The sequence below is a fragment of the Trachypithecus francoisi genome, unplaced genomic scaffold (assembly GCF_009764315.1).
Source record: "Trachypithecus francoisi isolate TF-2019V2 unplaced genomic scaffold, Tfra_2.0 Lachesis_group3, whole genome shotgun sequence".
In the NCBI taxonomy this organism is placed as follows: domain Eukaryota; kingdom Metazoa; phylum Chordata; class Mammalia; order Primates; family Cercopithecidae; genus Trachypithecus; species Trachypithecus francoisi.
The window spans coordinates 159,249,028-159,271,570 of record NW_022681468.1 but is presented as its reverse complement, the minus strand read 5'-3'; the positions used below and the strand labels follow the sequence as shown (position 1 = coordinate 159,271,570).

Genomic DNA, 22,543 nt, shown 5'->3' with positions numbered 1-22,543 from the left:
CAGCATTTCCCGCTTATTTTATCCATGTGATGGTGATTAGTAATGGAATCTGGGTCTGGAATCGAGCATTTGGTTATCTGAAGAGGTTGGATATATCAACTGCAGCAGTCCCTGCCATGAGAACATCGAAGCCCTTGCGTTACACATTAATAATGGTTTCTGCCAGGTGTTCATCCTCCTGGCTGGCTTAGCAGCTGGGCCTTCCTTTTCGCTCCTCACTTGCCTTGCTATGCCTACACTCACCCCTTCTGTTGGAGCCTCTTCTATCTCAGTGCAGGTGACAGCCCTGGCAAGATAGGCTGGTAGTTGACGAGAAAAGAGAGAAAACTGATCCTCACTGGAGAGATGTTTCCGTTCCTTTCCACTGTTCGTCGGTCTCTGGGCCCTCCGTCCTCAGTCCAGTTGCTGTCATTAGCAGCTCAGAACTGAGGCTGCCTCTGGTATGTCCTGGAAGACTATTAGAATCTAAATGCTGTAGAGGGCTTGCTTCTCTTGAGCTGTTAGCTTGAGAACGCAGCTCTCCGTGCTACCTTTGCGAATTAGTTTGGGAACTAAACCATCACTATAAGAGTCTGTGCTGTCAAAGAATGCATTCCAGGTTGTAAAGTGCTGTTACCAAAGCTCACTGGAATGCAGGTGGGGATTGCTCTGCGTCTTCGTGCATTTGGCCATAGACATAGCAGCCCACTCACTAGCTACTGTGCACTTTCTTCCGTTCCAGTTTCGCGAGGTTGTTGAAAAAGTGGAATATCGGCCGGGTGCAGTGGCTCAAACCTGTAATCCCAGCACTTTGGGAGGCCGAGGCGGGTGGATCATGAGTTCAGGAGATCAAGACCATCCTGACTAACACGGTGAAACCCCATCTCTACTAAAAATACAAAAAATTAGCCGGGCGTGGTGGCGGTGCCTGTAGTCCCAGCTACTCGGGAGGCCGAGGCAGGAGAATGGCGTGAACCCGAGAGGCGGAGCTTGCAGTGAGCCCAGATCGCGCCACTGCACTCCAGCCTGGGCCTACGGAGCGAGACTCTGTTTCAAAAAAAAAGAAAACAAAAGTCGAATATGTTGGTGGTTATTTTTTAATAGGAGAAAAATAAAGCTGGAAATATAAAAACAGCTCCTGAAAAAACAGCTACAGACAAGAAATGAGAGTGGAGGAAAAATAAATACTAAAAGCATATGAAAATAAAAGAGAAGGAGAAACGGAGAAAACTGCTTGAAAAGAGCAGTCCAGATCAAGCAGGGAAATACACAAAGCACTAGCTTTGGATAAATTAAACAGCTGACCAAAACTGGCAAAGCTTCCTTCAGAAAGGTGAGGACAAGGGAAAGAAAACTGCTCAAGGGGACCTTTGAGGGGACAATACTGGGTGACTGGAATGTCTGAGCCAGACAACAGCCCACCTGCGAGATGGAGACGCATGCTGCTGACTGGCGGGAACGACAGCCTTAAACGTTCTGGAGTTTTTCGGGTAGGGTCCTCCCAATCACCTGGGTCCTGGCAGCAGCTTTTCTTAAACTTCCACTCCCTTTTTGCTTAAATTATAGAAACACTGTAGCAGTATAAAATGTATAGAATGCCTCTATGCTGACTGATTTAGTTTTCTGCAATTCTAGTCTTTTTTCATATTTATAGTTGTGTACATTGTTGTAATAATAATGACGTACTAATATATTTTTGGCTTTTTTTCACTTAACAGTACATTTTACAGCATAAGCATGTGTTATTTTTAATTGCAGGATGAAGGTACAGACAAGGCCTTAAAGTCCTCTCAAGCATTCTTTTCTAAATTACAAGATCAAGTAAAAACGCAAATCAGTGATGCAAAGAAAACAGAAAAGACAGGATATTTCCGTTCATAAATTAAAGCTGTAGGCCGGGCGCGGTGGCTCAAGCCTGTAATCCCAGCACTTTGGGAGGCCGAGATGGGCGGATCACAAGGTCAGGAGATCGAGACCATCCTGGCTAACCCGGTGAAACCCCGTCTCTACTAAAAATACAAAAAACTAGCCGGGCGAGGTGGTGGGTGCCTGTAGTCCCAGCTACTCAGGAGGCTGAGGCAGGAGAATGGCGTAAACCCGGGAGGCGGAGCTCGCAGTGAGCTGAGATCCGGCCACTGCACTCCAGCCTGGGCGACAGAGCGAGACTCCGTCTCAAAAAAAAAAAAAAAAAAAAAAAAAAGCTGTAATATATTTTGAACATAATGTAAATATTAATGTGTAAGCTTATATTTTATCATCGTTCTGTTTTATAATAAAATGATTGAGAACCGTTCTTTGCATCAGTGGCCAATATTTGAGAATTCCATGGTGTGAAAAGACAAACTCCAAACTATTTACAAAGCCCGGCTGGTTTTCACCGGGTGTGAAGCAGGACCTGGGTCCCCAGGCCCTTCCTGTTCAGGCACTGCCTGAGCTGATCCTGCGGTGCTCTTGCCATGGCCTGGGCCTGTGTGAAGGCCAGGCCAGCTTGCCCATGTGGTATGGTGAGCAAGCACTGGCCTGCGGGCTGGGAAGAGGACAGAGCTAGCCAACCCCCTCACAACAGCAGAGGCCCCCACTCTTTGGGGTCTTGATTTCCTTCTCCCACTGCCCTATCATTTCACAAAACAATAGCATTTTTATGCCTGTGCCTTACTTCTTTCCCCTTTGGGAAATGATCTCATGTCACCTGAACAAAGGCTTAGTGTAGGCTATAAAGCACTATCCACAATCAGATGAAGAGGACAGCTATGATCAAGTGAATCTAGAAGCAATAGAAGCTCAATACAGCCAGGGATGTAGACTGCAGTCTGCAGCGTGTTCTGTGACCACCAAGTGCTCATTGTTTCAACCTCCCCATCCAGGGAAAATTGCCTTTTGCCTGATAGGCTCTCATATTGATTTGATGGAAATGCAGTAAGCCTTAGTCCAGACGGGTAGAGAATGTGGACTAAGATTCCACCAAAGTAACAGGTAAAGTCCTTCTGGTTTTTAATCCACAAGGGATCAATCACAGTAGTCAAGGAGAGCCTGTGGAAGTTTGCACTCTGCATTCCTGTACTGCAGAAGCTGGCTGCAGCAGGGTAGAGCTAGGCTGTACGGGGCTAAATTAAGCACTGGTTTTTGTCCATTTGTGCTGCTATAAACAACAGAAACATTTCTTACGGTTCTGGAGGCTGAAAGGTCTAAGACGAATGTGCTGGGAAATTCAGTGTCTGGTGAGAGCTGCTCTCTCTGCTTTGAGATGGTTGCTTGTTATGTCCTCACTTGGTAGAAGGTGGAAGGGCAAAAACCACCAAACTTACTCTGTCAAGCCTTTCATAAGGATGCCAATCCCATCCATGAGGGCTTTGCCTTCAAGACTTAATCCTCTAAAGGTCCTACCTCTTAATATATCACTGTCCAGTAAGTTTCAACACATGAATTTTAAAGAACACATTCAGACCATAGCGTTCTGTCCCTGGCTTCTCAAATTCATGTTCTTAAATGAATACATTCGTTCCATCCCACTAGCCACCAAAATCTTACCTTGTTCCGGCATCAACTTTAAATTCTAAGTCCAAAGTCTCACATAAACATATGGGTAAGACTGACAAAGTATGATTCATCCTGAGCCTAATTTCCCTCCAGCTGTGAAATCAAACAAGTTATGTGCTTCCAAAATACAATCGTGGAATGGGCATAGGGTAGATATTCCCATTCTAAAAGGGAGAAATAGGAAAGAAGAAAGGAATAGTTTAGTCCCAAGTAAGTCCAAAACCCAACAGGGCAAGCAACATTAAATATCGAGGCTTGAGGATAATCTTTGACTTTATGTCTCACTTTCCAGTCACAGTGGGGTGAGGGTTGGTTCCCCAGGGGTCCAGGTGGCCCCAACCCCATTGCTTTATTGGGTGCAGCCCATGTCCTGGCTCTCACTGGTTGGTCTTGTGCCTGCAGGTTTCCCAGGCTGGCATTGCACATTGTTGGCTCTAGAGGTCCAGGGTCTCAGGGGTGGCCCTGCCCCAATGACTCTCTGGGCATTGCCTGTGAAGGCATTCTCTGCTGTGTCCCCACCTCGTGGCTGTTCTCTGCCTGCATCTGATGCCCCTCAGTCCTTGTCATACCTCAGTCACTTGGTTTTCTGGCTGCCAACTCTCTCTTCCTCCTACTGCACCAGCTCAGTCTCCTTTGCAGGCTCCTCCTCAATGCCCTGCCTTTTGTCATGGAATGCTCAGTCTTCTGACCATTTAGTTCTCTATCTATAGTCAATCCTTGGTCCCATATATTAATACCATTTAAACCCCAACAACTCCCAAATTTAATTTCCATCCTGACCTGACTTGATTAATCAATTCAAAGATTTTCATTCTACAAGAATATCTAAATATTATCGCAAACTTACATGTCTGAAACTGAACTCTTACTCTTTCCCCTCCATCTTGCCAGTTGCTAGGCCAAAGCCCTCAGAGGTTCCCTTGACTCTCCTTCTCTTGTACCTTACCATCTTTACCATGAGCAGATCCTGCTGGCTCAGCCTTCTAAATATATTCAGAACATGACAATTTCTTATCAATTGCAATGCTAACACACTGACCCATGCCACCATCATCTCTCCTTGGATTATTGCATCAGTCTTCTGTTTTCCTTGCTTCCTCTCTTGCTTCCCTCCTTGCGTGCCCCAAGCTCTAGCTCTATTCTTATTTTTTTTTTTTTCAGATGGAGTTTTGCTCGTTGCCCAGGCTGGAGTGCAGTGGTGCAATCTTGGCTCACTGTAACCTCCACCTCCTGGGTTCAAGCGATTCTCCTGCCTCAGCCTCCCGAGTAGCTGGGATTACAGGTGTGTGCCACCATGCCTGGCATATTTATTTATTTATTTATTTTGTTTTTTTAGTAGAGATGGGGTTTTGCCATGTTGGCCAGGCTGGTCTCAAACTCCTGACCTCAGGTGATCTGCCGGCCTTGGCCTCCCAAAGTGCTGGGATTATAGGCATGAGCCACCGCACCTGGCCTCAAGCTCTATTCTTAATGCAACAGGGAAAGGGGTCCTTTTAGAGCTTATGCTCAAAATCTTTGTCTCCCCTCCTCCCATCTCACTCAGAGTCAATGCTCAAATCCATACAATGACCTGCAGGGTCATACATCAGGTGCTGACACACAGTAAGTAGCTGGATGGCAAGTTAGCCAGCTGTTTTTGTAAATAAAATTTATTGGAACAAAACCACACTCACATGTTACACATTGTCTATAGATGCTTTCACACTACAATAGCTGTGTGGCCTAGTTATGAGGGAGGCCACATGGTCCCAAAAGCCTCAAACATTTACTACCTGGCCCTTTACAGAACAAATTGGCTAACACTTGCCCTCCATGGTCTGGCTCTCTGCTGCCTCCCTGGCTTTGCTTTCTTCTGCCTCCTTGGTGCTCTTAGAGTCTGCTAGACAATCTTCTGCCTCAGGGCTTTTACATGTGCTGTTGCTGTTTCCTGGACTACCATGGCCTTCTCCGAGTCCACACCGTTATCTCCTTCAGGCCAATGTCAATCTTCAAACATCATCTTGTCAGTGAGGCCTTTACTTACCATTCTTTCAAATTGTAACCCTCTCACCCCTAAGATGTTTCTAGCTTTACTTGTCTTCGATTTCACCACACAGTTTATTTTTAAAATTTTTCTATCTTCTTCCACCAGAATGCATCCTTCATGAGGACTTCCCCTCCCTCCAAGGAAGAATTTCCTCCCATTCCTCATTGTTCACTGCCACATATTTTCAGCATCTAAAATGTTACCTGGAATGAGGTAGGCAATCAATACATTCTTGTTAATGAACTCCCTATTTATGTCCTTATTCTCTTCAGTTTGCTCATTTATTTATGCACTCATTCAATTGTATATTTATGAATAATTACACAATGCTAGCCACTGCTGCAGGCAGCAGCGATGTTATAGTAAAAGCAACAAACACAACCAAAGGCAACAAACACAACCGACTGACCTCAAGAAGCTCGCGTTCTAGGTCATTCACGGTGGGCTGGAACACGCTGGTGTCAGTGCTTCAGGGCTGATGGTTAAATTTTCAGCTGTTAGGCCGGGCACGGGGGCTCAGGCCTATAATCCCAGCACTTTGGGAGGCCGAGGCGGGTGGATCACGAGGTCAGGAGATCGAGACCATCTTGGCTAACACAGCAAAACCCTTTCTCTACTAAAACTACAAAAAATTAGCCGGATGTGGTGGTGGGCGCCTGTGCTCCCAGCTACTCGGTAGGCTGAGGCAGAAGAATGACGAGAACCCGGGAGGTGGAGCTTGCAGTGAGCTGAGATCACGCCACTGCACTCCAGCCTGGGCGACAAAGTCTAAAAAAAAAAATAATAATTTCAGCTGTTAAACAGACATTATTAAAAGTTAAATAAATCATATAACTTTACAAATAAATTACATTAAAAACAGACGTTATAAATACTCAAGAAGCATCACTTCCTAATCGCTACCTTTTATTTCTTGGTTCTTGATTATTCCAAGGGTATCAGATAACCGGTGATTAGTACTATCTTTTGGAAAACCCAGCTCAGTGGTTTTCCAACTGAAACTCCCTCTCTCTGATTCGCAGGAGCCAGCCTAAGTAGAGTTCCGCGTGTTGGTTGCAGAAGTCGTCCACCTTCTCCCAGGGGGCTGTTTGCTCGCTTTGACACTCACTGCTCCCCCAACAGACAAGTTTAGCCTGCTCGCTCGTCCCACCAACTGGGGAGAGAAGTCTAAGAGTGCACAGCAGCACAGGAGGCGTGCGGGGGCGTGCCTCTGCGGGTGGGAAAGGAAGGAGGTGGCTGGGTTTCCGCTCCAAGGCTCAGCCCGCCTCGGCCACCTACGTTATGGGAGCCTTTAAACGTGGAAAGGAAAGGAGATCGATCACTCGAGCCTCCACTTGCCAAGCCTGTGGAAGCAAGACGCGGGGATCGGCTGGGAATGTCTGGAAGCGCTGGCGGCGCGCGGAGCCAGGTGGGAGGTGCGCGGTGGCCGCGCGGGGATCTTGGGCGACAGGGCACCGAGGGAAGGAGGACGCGAGGGCAGCCGGGCCCGAGGGAGCAGGGAGGGTGGCTCGGGCTCAGTCGCGTGGCCCCAGGTGCGCGGCCTTGGCCCTGCAGCGCCCGTCGTGCTGGCCGGGGCCTCGGCTCCGCAGCAGAGGCCGCGGTGGTGGCTGCCGGCGCGGGCGCAGCTGCCGGGGGCTGGGGCGTTTCATCTGCGCGGGCCTGTGGGGCGGGCATCACCCTGGGCCACGGGCTGATAGTCTCCATCACACTCAGAAAAAGTTACTCATACGGTGGTCTTATAAAGGGTCTGAAGTGGTCAAATTGTCCCTTTCTAGAAATGGATAGTTTTAGGTCTTAAAGATGTCCTAGAAATTAGCCTTACAAGCCCGGCTATGTCATTTTATGGTAAGGGACACTAAGATCGCGTACACATTTTGTCTGTCTCACGCTCAGGGTTGTCTTCATTCCAGGAGACCTTGCTCTTCCACGTTTCAGAGTTCATTTTTCCCCTTATTGAATTCATAGAAGTGTTTTAATTCATATGTTTCTTCTTGTAGGAAGAAGAAATTGTCTAGACGAATAACATGAGGTCATATAGAATCCCACTTTTGGTGATTGCAAGTCAAGAAAGTAAAAGTAAACCATTGCTATCTTTCACCTTGAATATCCTGTGTTTTATTGCTCAGAACATGCAGTTTTTCTAATACTCATGATGTCAGAAGGGAAACCTCCTGACGAAAAAAGGCCTCGTAGAAGCTTATCAATCAACAAGAATAGGAAAAAAGCATCTAATTCTATTATTTCGTGTTTTAACAATGCACCGCCTGCTAAACTTGCCTGCCCCGTTTGCAGTAAAATGGTGCCCAGATATGACTTAAACCGGCACCTCGATGAAATGTGTGCTAACAATGACTTCGTTCAAGTGGATCCCGGGCAGGTGGGCTTAATAAATTCAAATATGTCTACAGTAGATTTAACCAGTGTTACCTTAGAAGATGTAACACCAAAGAAGTCACCACCACCAAAGACAAATTTAACCCCTGGCCAAAGTGATTCAGCAAAAATGGACATAAAGCAGAAGACCAGTCCCTACTTTAAAAGTAATGATGGTGTGGTGTGCAAAAATCAAGATAAGCTGAGAAATCGTAGTGTGAAAGTCATTTGTTTGGGAAGCCTAGCATCTAAATTGTCCAGAAAATACATAAAGGCTAAAAAATCAATAGATAAGGATGAAGAATTTGCCAGTTATAGTTCACAGAGTTCCAGATCCACAGTTATTAAGAGCCTGGTTGATAACTCTTCAGAAATTGAGAACGAGGATCAAATTTTGGAGAACAGTTCTCAAAAAGAAAACGTGTTTGTATGTGATTCGCTGAAGGAAGAGTGTATTCCTGAACATATGATAAGAGGAAGTAAAATAATGGAAGCCGAAAGCCAAAAGGCTACCCAGGAATATGAGAAATCAGCCCTCAGCCCTGGCTTCTCAGATAATGCAATCATGTTATTTTCACCAGATTTCACTCTTGGGAATACATTAAAGTCTACTTCAGAAGACAGTCTTGTAAAGCAAGAGTGTATCAAAGGAGTGGTTGAAAAACATGAGGCATGTCGTGAAGAAGTAAAAATGACTGTTGCTTCAGAAGCTAAAATACAGCTGTCAGATTCAGAGGCAAAATCTCATAGTTCTGCAGATGATGCTTCTGCATGGAGTAACATCCAAGAACCTCCTTTGCAGGATAACAGTTGCTTAAACAATGATATCCCTTGCAGCATTCCTTTGGAGCAGGGGTCAAGCTGCAATGGTCCTGGTCAAACAACTGGTCATCCTTACTACCTTCGGAGTTTCCTTGTAGTGCTGAAAACCGTACTTGAGAATGAAGATGATATGATGCTCTTTGATGAGCAGGAGAAGGGAATCGTGACTCAGTTTTATCAGTTATCAGGTATCTTACGCACGTGTTTATTTTCAAGTGTTCATTCCCCTTTTGCTGCTCTGATTGGGGCATGGTGTGATGGGCAGTAATCTAGTGACCGCAAGGAGTCACTGTGGTGTTGTGAGTACCCTATGGGAGTGTTCATGGGAGTCGGAGCATACTCGAAGGTTTTATTGAGAGGGATGCATGGAAAAGAGACAAGATTTTGTCCCAGGTGATGTTTACTCCTGCTGAACTTTGGTTACATTGGAAGCAGCTGTTTTTCATTTATAGGTGCATTTGTTAGTTATAAAACAACCTTTTCCAGCTTAAAAAAACAATACAATGTGACTTAGAAAAGCATAGTTTGCATTTTGAGCATGTAATCAGGCTTCCCATTAGGTTGTTTTGTTGTTCCCCAAAGATGAAAGTAGAATAAAATGCAATACAGGAAAAAACAAACTAACCTGAGGCATATTTTCTTTCTCCCAACAACATTTGAGATTCATGAACTGTGCCTTTTAAAGACAGGGTGTGGAGGAAATGGAAACTTTCAAGCTGAAATTGGTACATTAAAAATATTAGTCTATGCCTCAAGTCCTTGGCAGCCAGGGGTGGCTCCAAGCCAGTAATGCAGGTTTGTAGTAAAAGCCACCCTTGTGTCCTTACAGTGTTATTCAGAGGGCCATGATGGCTCTGTGGAACCATGTCCCTGAGGGCAGGAAAAAACTTACGTGGTGGTCACACTGTCCTTTAGTAAAATGCAGCCATGTGTGACTCCTCAGTAGATAAAAAAAGAGAAAAATCCTAAACATTACTATTAATGTTTAAGAGAAGGATTGTTGTTTTACATTCACACAGTGGAATTATGGTATTCCTTGTGTTACTTTTTAACAATAATTCTCTGGGCACAGCTGTGTGTAGTATCCACTTGCATCTCTACTTCTGCTGTTCTCCCCAGAAGATGGACATAATAGCACATCGGCTTTTCTATCCAAACTAGTCACAGATCTTTGGTTGGGTGCTGATTGCATTCCTGTGAGTATTTCAGTGATTGGTGGTTCTGTGCTTCCATGTAATTGAGAAACAGGAACAGTTTTCCTAGTGCAAGTTCTGCATATGCATGTGTCTTGCACTCAATGGAGAATCATGTACAATCTGTTGGTGTGTAGAAATAATTACTGCTAATTGTTTTTGCCTTTTTTTTTTTTTTTTTTTTAAGTTCTTTTAGAGACAGGGTTTCTGTCTGTCGCCCAGGCTGGAGTGCAGTGGTGTAATCATAGCTCACTATGACCTTGAACTCTTGGTCCCAAGCGATCCTCCTGCCTCAGCCTCCCAAAGTGCTGGGATTACAACCATGAGCCATAGGCTGGGCACGGTGGCTCACTCCTGTAATCCCAGCACTTTGGGAGGCCGAGGTGGGTAGATGGCCAGAGGTCAGGAGTTCGAGACTAGCCTGACCAACATGGTGAAACCCTGTCTCTACTAAAAATACAAAAATTAGCCGGGCATGGTGGCGGGCACCTGTAATCCCAGCTATTTGGGAGGTTGATACAGGAGAATTGATTGAACCCGGGAGGCAGAAGTTGCAGTGAGCCGAGACTGCCCTATTGCACTCCAGCCTGGGCAACAAGACAAAACTCTCAAAAACAAACAAAGAAACCAACAAACAAACAAAAAACAGAAACCACCAGTATGAGCCATCATGACAGGTCAATTTTGCCTTTTTAAAGAAGAAAGGAAAATAAATGTTGGAAATTTTCAAAATACAATTAAACCATTTTAGAGTTAGCCGAAATTTAAAGATAATCTGGGTAATAGGGAGACTGAAACCAAACAGGTTAATTAGGAAGCTTGGTCAAGATTGCTGGGTTAGAGATGACTGCCCTACTGAAGCTAGACATTTTTTTTTTTGGAAAATTATTTCAGATTATTTTCAATTAAATCAGAATAATGCATATTAAGCTAAGAGCGGAGAACAAAATAAGAATTCTGGTTAGGGCTTTTCTGAGGGAGTAGAAATGTTGATGGCTAGAAAAGGGGGAACTTGATTTTAGAAGTTTTAAAATGACTAATAACTGTTACCAAATGTTTAAATGTACTTTCAAAATGGTTTATACCATAAAATGACGGCTTTATACATGCGTAAGTGTATGTGTATTTCTAAATAGCACATTTATTCACCTTAGGTTTAAAAGGTAAATGTAGTGATTTTCACCGTTTTTCTTAACTTTATTGCAGTTTCTGGTCAGAAGTTATATGTAAGGCTCTTTCAACGTAAATTAAGCTGGATTAAGATGACTAAATTAGAATATGAAGAGATTGCCTCAGACTTAACACCTGTGATTGAAGAACTGAAGAATGCAGGCTTTCTACAGACAGGTATGACTAGTAGAGGGAAATGTGAAATGAAAATATGATCTGAAGAGCTGAGCTTCTGCAGAATGGTGGCAGTATTATTATGGTGCCCTCCCCTGGGTGGTGCCTGGTAACTTACTATGTTTTAATTGAATTTTTAGTCTTAGGATAACAAAGTATTCATGGAATGCTAAGGCCGTTCTTAGCCTGAGTTAAGAATACCAGAATAATGAGAGGTGGTCTGCTGCTGTTTTCTTGACCGTGGCAGGTTTAGAACAAAAGTCACCTAGGGATAGACGTGGGTGTGTGCCACAGAAGAAAGACATCCCGGCCGGGCGCAGTGGCTCATGCCTGTAATCCCAGCACTTTGGGAGGCCGAAGCAGGTGGATCACCTGAGGTTGGGAGTTCGAGACCAGCCTGACCAACATGGAGAAACTCCGTCTCTACTAAAAGTACAAAATTAGCCAGGTGTGGTGGCGCATGCCTGTCATCCCAGCTGCTTGGGAGGCTGAGGCAGGAGAATCACTTGAACCCAGAAGGCGGAGGTTGTGGTGAGCCAAGATTGCACCATTGCACTCCAGCCCAGGCAACCAGAGTGAAACTCCGTCTCAAAAAAAAAAAAAAAAATACATCCCTTCTTGGCACTGTCCTTCCAGCAAGAACTTGACTCATCTTAGTCAGAGTCCTCATCTTTATGATAGAATAAAGCTGGTTGTTTGAAACCAGCATTGCCTCGGAGAACTTCATCTGTCCCCCACCCCGTTCACACACATACAGCTCTTCAATTATGCTGATTGCCTGAAGCATTGTCGCATTGCTTTAAGCCTGTGTGAACACTAAGGAGAGTCTGTCTTCTGCAGTGATACCCTTCGTTGTCTTGTCAGTAGCATTCGTTAAGTACCTACCCATGTACTGGGTACAAAATTGTACTGTATTAGGAAAGGGAAATACGAGCCTTCGGTTCAAGTTGCTGACATTTTAGACCAAAATAAGCAAATCAGCCAGATTGTTTCTTTGGGGCAGAGTTTGTTGTGGGGAGCAGTGAGTGGGGATGAAGCAAAGTGAGCAGGAAGTGTGTTAGGGTGATTGTTAGGATGGGGCCGGATGGGGTGGGATGGGGAAAGTTGCGGGAAAGGCATAAAAGCTCAGTGGAGGAGTTTGGATGTGAACGGTTAGTGGTGGGACACAGGACCCTCTGCAGAGCAGCACTTCCCACACATCAGTGTCAGCAGGGTCACCTGGGGACTTGATACTGAGTCCCCACCCAACTTGGAAAATGTGCAGATTCCATAAATTCGTATGTCTGACAGGCATGCCAAGTGACTGCTGCGGGTGAGCCTTGACTTACCTTCAAATGAGCAACAAAACCAGGATTCTAGTGGCTCACTGTGGCACTCAGTCCAGTGCAAGTCCCACCCATGCTCCAGCCCTGTGGGGCCTGGCTCTGGCTGTCCCTCTCGCTCTCTGCCACGGGCACCCAGTGCTCAGTGTTCTTCACCAGCATGAGCGCATTCCTGTGTCAGAGCCTTGCACTTTCCCCTCCACCCAGGTCCGTTTCTACCATGTGGCCACATGGCAGAGTCCTCCTTTCCTTCACCTCTGCATGGCGTCGCCTCGTCCAAGGTTTGCCTGACTGTACAGTGTGAAATACAGCCAGCCTCCTGCCAGCTTCGGTTTGCCTCCCCAAGTTGTGTTTTTCTTTAGAGCCGTTATTACCACCTGATAAATACACCTATTCATTTAATGATTCTGCTGGGACGCTAGCTCCTGTGGATGGGATTTCTTTCACTGTAGCATACCTGGGATCTTAGAACTTTACCAGGCACACACTCTACACCCAATAAATATTTGCTGACTGGACGAAGAAGGCACTGCTCTAAACTGTGAAGCCTTGAAGGCAAAGACCAGTGAAGTCTGACTGAGCCGAATTCCTAGGCCAAGGTGGGTGTCGGGGACCACAATAGCCAAACAGGCTCATGAATGCCGAGTGAGCAAGAGAGGCTCCTGTGGGAAGAAGAGGGCTGATGCTCAGTTTCTCTGACCTGGTTTGAGAGGTCCCGTTTTGTAGGGGTTTTGTGAAGAGAAAGGCAGGGAGTATATATTCCAAGCAAGTGTTGAGATGCCCAGACCATAATGACTATCCATGTGTGTCTTTATTTTAGTCACATTTTCCTTTAGATTTTAGTGAGAAATTCTATTATTCGATAACCCTTTTAAAGAGATATGATAGCATTATTAATATGTTAATAATTCCACATTTAATGATTGGTTTGGCCAACTAATTAAAATTTTCTTAGTAGAATTTCATTCTGTTTTCATCTAACTAAGGGAAATTCAGCTAGAAAATAGTAAAATTTTTAAAAACTTTTTTTTTTTTAACCATTTCAGAATCTGAGTTGCAAGAACTCTCTGAAGTGCTTGAACTCCTCTCTGCTCCTGAACTAAAATCCCTGGCCAAGACCTTCCATTTGGTGAATCCCAATGGACAGAAACAGCAGCTGGTGGACGCCTTTCTCAAATTGGCCAAACAGCGTTCAGTCTGCACTTGGGGCAAGAATAAGCCTGGAATTGGTGCAGTGATTTTAAAAAGGTTTTGTTGGCTATCGTTACAGTAAAACCATTTAAAATGTTGATAGCACATACTAACTTACGGTAGATTGTATACTTGATTTAACTGTAATTGTATGTTTCAGTTGCAATTAGATTGAGAAGGCTGGAAAAGTCTTAATTGCAATAGCCTGGATTCTTTGTGGGTTATTATTCAAAGTTTTTGTCATAACACTGTGTTAATTTCCATGACCAAGAAAAATCGGAAGGCAATGGGGCCTTTGGTAAATTCTATTATTTTATTTTCCGAGAAAAATACAGTTTTAAGTGATTCTTACAGGATTTTAGGCTAAACTATTAAGTCAAATTTTTATTTTAGTAAAGTTTTTGTTTACTAAACAAAGTATAATCAGGGAGTCTTAATGTGCAAGTTTTCATGAGTGTAAACATAACAGTTGACCAAACACTGTGAGTGGCTTCTTTTGTCCTGGAGAAGCCCTTGACCTGTTTCAGTTGAAAATTACAAAAACTTTTAGAATTGATTTCTTTTGCCCTAGTGATTTGTATAATCAAACTATAGCAACTTTAGTCTGGGAATTCACTACTCTGGAGTCATTGAGGATGAAATAAGAGGATGCTTTTGAAAAACACTTTAAAATGATGTTGTTATTTATTTTCTATATTTATTTTGTATATTTCAGTTGTTACGAGCCCATCCTTGTTGGGAAGGTGCTATAAATACTCATCTTTAATGAAACATGGGTATAATAAGGCAGACATTATTAAGAAAAACGTTAATACCAACACTTCAAAAAAGCTTGTATGACAGATTTTTGAAACGTACTTTAATAAATCACATATTTGTAATTAATTGACTTGAGAAGTATAGAGTCCTCATCTGTGCGGTATGTTAAATGTCTTCTAAGTCCTTTCTTTAATTGTATTTCTTAAGTATTTGATGTTAACCTTATATGTCATATTTTATAGGCAAGTAAACATTACAATTAGTAGCTCTCTGGCTGGGCACAGTGGCTCACACCTGTAATTCCAGCACTTTGGGAGGTCGAGGCAGGTGAATCACAAGGTCAGGAGTTCAAGACCAGCCTGGCCAATATGGTGAAACCCTGTCTCTATTAAAAATACAAAAATTAGCCTGACGTGGTGGCACGTGGCTGTAATCCCAGCTACCTGGGGGGCTGAGGCAGGAGACTTGCCTGACCTGGGAGGTAGAGGTTGCAGTGAGCTGAGATCGCGCCACTGCACTCCAGCCTGGGTGACAGAGCGAGACTTCATCTTAAAAAAAAAAAAATTAGCAACCCTTTCTTGGTATATACACTTAGCACAGAACAGCTAAAATAAATAAGATGAACGTATTTTATCACTGACTTTGGACTTGTAGGAAAATAGAATCCTCAAGGCTGTTTTAGTTCTAGTAAAAACCACTGTCCTTTAAGGTTGTCCTTTATTTTTTCATTCTGATGTAAAGCCCAGCAGTGGAATTTCAGAGTCCCTGCCAGCCCCACGCCAGGGCAGTTGCCTGGTGCTCTTACTCTGCTGTTATAATAAAGACAGAAAAAGGCACATTATTACAGAAAAAGGCACATTATTTATGCTTTTTTAATCCTTGCAGGAGTCACTGCTTAGTTTCCTGCGTTTAATGCTTCCATTTCCAGGCTGGAGGTTGTGTCCACTGGGGGCATCCCTGGGACTCTGTATGGAGGTGGATGAAATGGGTACTTTGGGGCAGTCTGTAGATGAGTGGCTCTCAGTTCAGTGGTGGTATAATAGGAATCCCACCTCTTCCCCTTCAACTCCGTGATGGTGGCACTCATCTCTCCCACACCCTCAGGGATGTAGTGCTGCTTTTGATTTAGTAGCTTCTGCACCAGGAGGGTGTGACATCTTTCATTAGGCCAGTGGTTCTCAATGGGGGCATCTGGCATCATCTGGAGACATTTTTGGTTGTCAGTACTGGAGGTGATGAAGCTAATAGCATCTAGTGAATAGAGGCCAGAGACAGGACACTGCAGAGCATCTTATAATTTACAGGACAGCCCCTGACAACAAAGAATTATCTAGCCTAAATGTCAATAGTGCTGAAGCTGAAAAACCCTGCTATTGATGGTATCTAAGCTGCTAGAGTCAGAGGGCCCACATGGTCCTGGATTTAATTTAGACCTCCAAGCCCACCTTGCAGACATCCAGAATGGAACTGAATTCACTCCAGTGTTATCCTAGAATAGAGATGCTGCTGGACCATTCTGTACACTAGAGCAGGGGTCTGCAGCCCCAGGCCAGGGACAGATAATTGTCCATTGCCTGTTAGGAGCTGGGCCACACAGCAGAAGGTGAGCAGTGTGCCAGACAGCATGACCACCTGAGCTTTGCCTCCTGTCAGGAATGCGAACCCTATTGTGAACTGTGCATGTGAGGGATCTAGGTTGTGCATTCCTTATGAGAATCTATTGCCTGATGATCTGAAGTGGAACAGTTTCATCCCAAAATACCTCCCCCAACCCCTGTCCATGGAAAAATTCTCTTCCATGAAACCACTCCTTGGTGCCAAAAGCGTTGTTGACTGCTGCACTAGAGAACAGCACCAAACTGTGGTGTATACATTTACACTACATCTTGGTACACAAAATCTGATGTTTTACCCAGAGCCTTTGATAATGACATTTTAAAGAAATACCATTATTTAATCTAAATCATCACTTGAATAAAAAATGGAGAATTGCTTCATGTTGACTAGGTAATACTTTTCTGAAAGATTTCCTAGTATGTGAAACACTCATGACCAGGGTAAACCCCATCCTACTGTGTGGCCGAGGAAGGAAGCACTTGTATGGAGCCTAACCATGTGTGGAACCATTTGGAGATGTACATTCATTTACTCCTGTGTATCCCTGGGTGAGCTCTCAGTCCCAGAGCACTTAAGTAATGCGCCAGTGTTTAAAATAGTGAATGTCATTTGTCTTTATTTTAGATGAAAATAATTTGTAAAATCTGACATCCAAATGCTTAAAAAGCTAAAAGTTGTTTCTACATTGTACATTTTTCAGAGCCAAAGCCTTGGCTGGACAGTCAATACGAATCTGTAAAGGCCCCAGGGCTGTGTTTTCCCGAATCTTGCTACTGTTTTCGTTGACCGACTCCATGGAAGATGAAGACGCCGCATGTGGAGGTCAGGGACAGCTTTCAATGGTCCTGTTGGTCAACCTTGGCCGAATGGAGTTTCCTACTTACACCATCAATCGGAAAACCCAAATCTTCCAAGACAGAGATGATCTTATCAGGTAAGATGATGTTAGCTCACTATAATATCTATCTGTGTATTTCACAATATAGTAAAAGGTTTTATTATTTTTTTCCAGCCAAAATAGAAACATTAAGTCCACAGCCAAAACAGTTTTTAATCATTTTTTGCCCCACTTGTATACATTTCTATGACTATAGGGAAAATGTAGAAGTGTGCTGAGATTATGGTTGCCAAAACCCAAGGAATTTTGAATTAGAGCTACAAAAACTTTCTCTGGTTTATGTTTCCAAGTACCTTTGGAAGGGAGTATTTTTTGTTTGTTTGTTTGTTTTAATTTAAGACAGGATTTCGCCCAGGCTGGAGTGCGGTGGCATGATCACGGCTCACTGTAGCCTCAACCTCCTGGGCTCAAGTGGTCCTCCTACCTCAGCCTTCCAAGTAGCTGAGACCACAGGCACATGCCAGCACACTCAGCTAATTTTTGTATTTTTTTGGTAGAGATGGGGTTTCACCATGTTGCCCAGGCTTGTCTCAAATTCCTGGACTCAAGCAGTCCACCCACCTTGGCCTCCCAAAGTGCTGGGATTATAGATATGAGCCACCGCCCTCGGCCTGTATTTTTTGACACAGACATTTTAACAGACTTGGCTTATGAATATGTTGTTGGTATAAACAAGACTGAAGATGAATGTTTTCTTATTAATAACACTTTAGGTAAAGCTATTAATGACTTGTATACTGTATATCATACATATGATAATTAGATATACAGATGATAAATTAGAAATTTTCACTAATTTATATTGGCACATGGATTTAGTGAAAATTTGGTTTGTCCAATAAAAATAGTTTCTGAACTAAAAGGAATACCATGTGATCCACCAATCCCACTACTGGGTATATACCCAAAGGAAAAGAAATCGGTATATTGAAGAAATACCTGTATTCCTATGTTTATTGCAGTCTATTCACAATAGCCAAGACGTGGAATCAACCTAAGTGTCCATCAGTGGATGAATGGATTAAAACAATGTGGTACATATACACAATGGAGTACCACTGCAACATAATGAGACCCCATCTCTAAAACATTTTTAGAAAAGTTTGAGGTGCTGGATATGCTAATTACCCTAATTTGATCATTATACATTGCATATATGCATTGAAGTATCATACTGTGCCACATAAATATGTGCAATTTTATGTTAATTAAGAATAATAATAGATGCCAAATAATGGGATTACAGTATTAAAAAGCAGGTTTTGAAAAGAAACAATAGTGTAGGTCTTACAGAAAAAAAATTTGGATTTCCTTAAAAAAAGACCTTTGGTAAAAACAATTAATTTGGATTTCCTAAAATGTCACTTTTGATTCTTGATTTGGATTTCTGACTCAAATTTAACCAAAATTGATTCTGATATTTGCTTTTAGGAAAGTCCTTGAAGTGTTTCTAGGAAAGCCATGTGCTTTAAGAAGTAAGTTACTGAAATTTTTGGATCACAGCAGCGTCGGTATAATCTGATTTTGCCCATTTTACCTTAGCTGTCAGGAAGCTCAGTATCTTATTTGTGTTCAATTGGAATAACTTTTTTAGTTAAAATCTCTAATAAGACTATTTCTTCTTACCCTGTTTTCAGTTGTCTCATATCTTCTTTACCTTTTTTGTTTTTATTGGCTTTATGTTTTTCTGGCTTGTGAGAGTGTATACTCTGAAGCCAAGTTCCAGTTTCTATACCAATGAACTGTGAACAACCCACCCCGTGCCTCAGTTTCCTCATCTGTCAAATGGGGAGAATAATAGTATATTTTTATAGACATGGGTGGGGTGAATGGGAAGTGCTTAGAGCCTGGCCTATGAGGAATGCCTACTACATGTTCATTGTTATTTTAATTGTCATTATCAATGTTATACCCAAGTTCTATGACAGAACCACGGTTGACAAGTTCAAAAGGCATCTCATATTCTTTCTAGAAAGTAAGTGTGCTGTAAATAATAAAAATAATGAAAACTCCCTTGGTTAAGCAGAGGACCTTAACATGTGAATGAAACTGGATTTAACTGACTCCTGGAAAGGTAATAGTATACAATATCTGGTAATGTGATACCTGGCCAGGAAACCCTTGTTGTCTCCCTCTGTACTTGAGATAATTTATCCTTTTAAAATTTTTCTCATTCATTCAGTACAAATGAGTGTTGAGTACCTATTATGTGACTTGGTTAGGGGTTGTAGCAGTGAACAAGAGAGGGCCTCAGCCGTCATGGGGCTATGTTTCCCTGGGGAGATAGAAAATAAACAGTATTTCAAGTGTGTGAGAAGTGCTGTGATAATTGAGAGGCAGGCTGGAGAAGTTCTTTATGGACAGAGTGGCCCTGGAGAGGTGACATTTGAAGTGGGACTTGAGGATGAGAATGAGGTAGCCGTGTCAGGGTCTGGGTGCCTGCTTCCCGGCCGCGAGATAGTGTGTGCACAGGTCCTGAGGCAGGAAAGAGCTTGCAAGTTGGAGGAACTCAGGAGACCCCTGGCTAAGATGTGGGGGTGGCCAGGACTGGGTTGGTGGCAGCGGCAGTGGAGAGAAGTGAATGTGTGTGAGGCAATTTGGAAGCAGAAAAGGCAAGACTTGATTCTGATGTGGGCGAGAAGGAGAGGAGTGGATCAAGGATGGCTCTGATGTTTTGCCTTGGGTGGAGCGCCATCCAGTGAGGGGGATTGGTGCTGGAGGCGTCAGTCTGTGGCGTGCTTTTCAGCCGTTTGGTTGAAGCTATCATGTGTGGCATTGGACTTGCCGTCAGGAGCTCAGGGAATGGGTCCGGCCTGGAAAAAGTCAACATTTTGAGAGTCACTGGAATATGGACAGTGTTTGAAGCCATGGAACTGAATGAGCAGCATATTATAAAAGAATTAGATCTAAGAATTTGTGAGCAAAATTTGACATTTGGAGGCAGTTTCTTTACTCTTACTTTACAGTGTTTGTACATACTAATATTATGTGCTTTAGGCTTTTCTTTTAGATATGAGACCAAAATACAATGAACATGTACTCAAAGTGTTAACAGAATTTGCTCGTCAAATGTCTTTGTGTTTTGGTAGCTAAAGGAGCAATGACAAATTGTCTTTCTTAAGCTAAGTTGTAACATTTCAGCATTGCTATCTCCCAAAGAGCATCCCTTAGTTATTTTGAAATATTCCAGGTAATCCTTTTAGCTTGGGCAGCATCCCTCTGGCTGGCTCTGATTGTAAATGATTAAATTATCAGATCTACATCTGACTGTAATTCTGACGTCGCTTACATGTTTGCTGTCACATTGTTGAATGAGTGAATAGATGAGCGCCAAAATCAGGAAGGATGAGCTGATCCATATCACATTTCTAGAATGGAACATGTTATGTAATGATACAGCATAAATATTTTTATCTTTCCAGTTGGGCTTTCTGTATCAGTTCTGGGCCACTCTAGTGATGTAGTTAAGATAAATTATTACTAGAATAAAATTTAAGTGGCCCTCATATTTTAAAAAACACACTTCTGCCTTTCAGAGTGAGATCTAGTGGCTAGGATGTGGTTATTCTATGGGAATGCTTATTCTTATTTGGAACTTGGATGGCATTTTCCTCCAGATATGCAGCAGCCACGCACATGCTGAGTGACATTTCTTCCGCCATGGCCAATGGGAACTGGGAAGAAGCTAAGGAGCTCGCTCAGTGTGCAAAAAGGGATTGGAACAGACTGAAAAACCACCCTTCTCTGAGGTGAGAGTTTTTCTAGGTGCCTGCCAAAATTTATACATTGACCAGGTTGTTCCAAACACTTACAGTAGTTTTCATCATGGAGAATATACTCCTTTTGCTCTGTGGTTAAACCAGCTGTGGAATTGAATTTTGTATCCGCTTTGCCTAGAGTGAAAGTGCTGTGTGCCATAGAAGGAAATGTCTGAAGGTTTAAAGTGAATTTGATGTAACTCAGATCCCTGAGCAACACACATGCCAACCCCATACTTGGCTTGTCGCATGCCATCTGTAGGGGTGTTGGCCTCCCTGAGTACTGGTGAGCTGAACTGAAACGTGAGGGAAGCCAGCAGCAGGACGAATGTGGGAAGCATGGTAGGTGTGTTCTTCTGAAGGACATTCAAGTAGGTGTTACAAACTCTGCAAAAGACAGCTCAAGCAAACTTCAGAGTTCCAGGTACACAGCACATGATCTTTTATTTTGTTTGAAAATGGTAAACATCTTCAATATTTGTTAAGACATTTTTTCCTTTGTTGTTACATAGTGATGAGAAAAATTAGTATTTTCAGATGCCACTTTCAAAAAATCATTTAGGATATACAGTTGACCCTTGAATAACACAGGGGTTGGGGTACCGACCCCTCAGACAGTCAAGAATCTGTATGTAACATTTGACTTCCGCATTACTTAATTAATAGCTTACTGTTGACTGGAAGCCCTACCGATTACATAGTCAGTTAACACACATTGGATATGTTATATGTATTATATGCTATATTCTTATAATAAAGTAAGCTAGGGAAAAGAAAATGTTATTAAAAAAATTACAAGGGGCCGGCACGGTGGCTCACACCTATAATCCCAGGACTCTGGGAGACTGAGGCGGGTGGATCACCTGAGGTCAGGAGTTCGAGACCAGCCTGACCAACATAGAGAAACCTCATCTCTACTAAAAATACAAAATTAGCCGGGCCTGGTGGCACCTGCCTGTAATCCCAGCTACTCAGGAGGCTGAGGCAGGAGAATTGCTTGAACCCAGGAGGCAGAGGTTGTGAGATCATGCCCTTGCACTCCAGTCTGGGCAACAAGCAAAACTCTGTCTCAAAAAAATAAATAAATAAATAAATAAAATAAATAAGGGGCTGGACGTGGTGGCTCATGCCTGTAATCCCAGCACTTTGGGAGGCCGAGGTGGGTCAGGAGTTCGAGACTAGCCTGGCCAACATGGTGAAACCTTGTCTCTACTAAAAATACAAAAATTAGCTGGGTGTTGTGGCAGGTGCCTGTAATCCCAGCTACTCAGAAGGCTCAGGCAGGAGAATCACATGAACTTGGGAGACAGAGGTTGCATGAGCCGAGATTGCGCCACTGCACTTCAGCCTGGGTGACAGAGCGAGACTCCATCTCAAAAAAAAAAAAAAGAGAATCATAAGGAAGAGAAAACATATTCACTGTTCATTAAGTGGAAGTGGATCATCATGAAGGCCTTCATCCTTGTTGTCCTTACAATGAGTAGGCTGCAGAGGAGGAGGAAGAGGAGGGGTTGGTCTTGCTGCCTCAGGGGTGGCAGGGGCAGAAGAAAATCCACATATAAGTGGAGCCATGCAGTTTAAACCCATGTTGTCCAGGGGTCAACTGTATATTTATAAAGAAATAATATTGACTTAAAAATCACAGGAAGTTAGATTACTACAAACAGAGGTTGATAAACTTCTGTGAAAGGTCACATAGTGAATATTTTAGGCTTTGCAGGCCG

General features: G+C 43.3%; 1 protein-coding gene across 7 annotated transcripts in view; it reads left to right on the top strand.

Moving 5' to 3' along the window:
* The first annotated feature begins 6,816 nt into the window (after positions 1–6,816).
* FAN1 (FANCD2 and FANCI associated nuclease 1) overlaps positions 6,817–22,543 on the top strand; it is a 39,441-nt gene continuing 23,714 nt past the window's right edge. For 4 of the 7 annotated variants that reach the window (XM_033190713.1, XM_033190716.1, XM_033190710.1 and 1 more), the window contains exons 1-6: positions 6,964–7,387; positions 7,540–8,925; positions 11,137–11,277; positions 13,643–13,844; positions 16,864–17,097; positions 20,679–20,810. In XM_033190713.1, coding sequence (XP_033046604.1) covers positions 7,692–8,925; positions 11,137–11,277; positions 13,643–13,844; positions 16,864–17,097; positions 20,679–20,810 — 1,943 coding nt within the window. In that variant the 5' untranslated portion in view covers positions 6,964–7,387; positions 7,540–7,691. Of the gene's footprint in view, positions 7,388–7,539; positions 8,926–11,136; positions 11,278–13,642; positions 13,845–16,863; positions 17,098–20,678; positions 20,811–22,543 lie in introns of all 7 variants that reach the window. The other 3 variants (XM_033190711.1, XM_033190714.1, XM_033190712.1) reach the window with 3 other exon arrangements.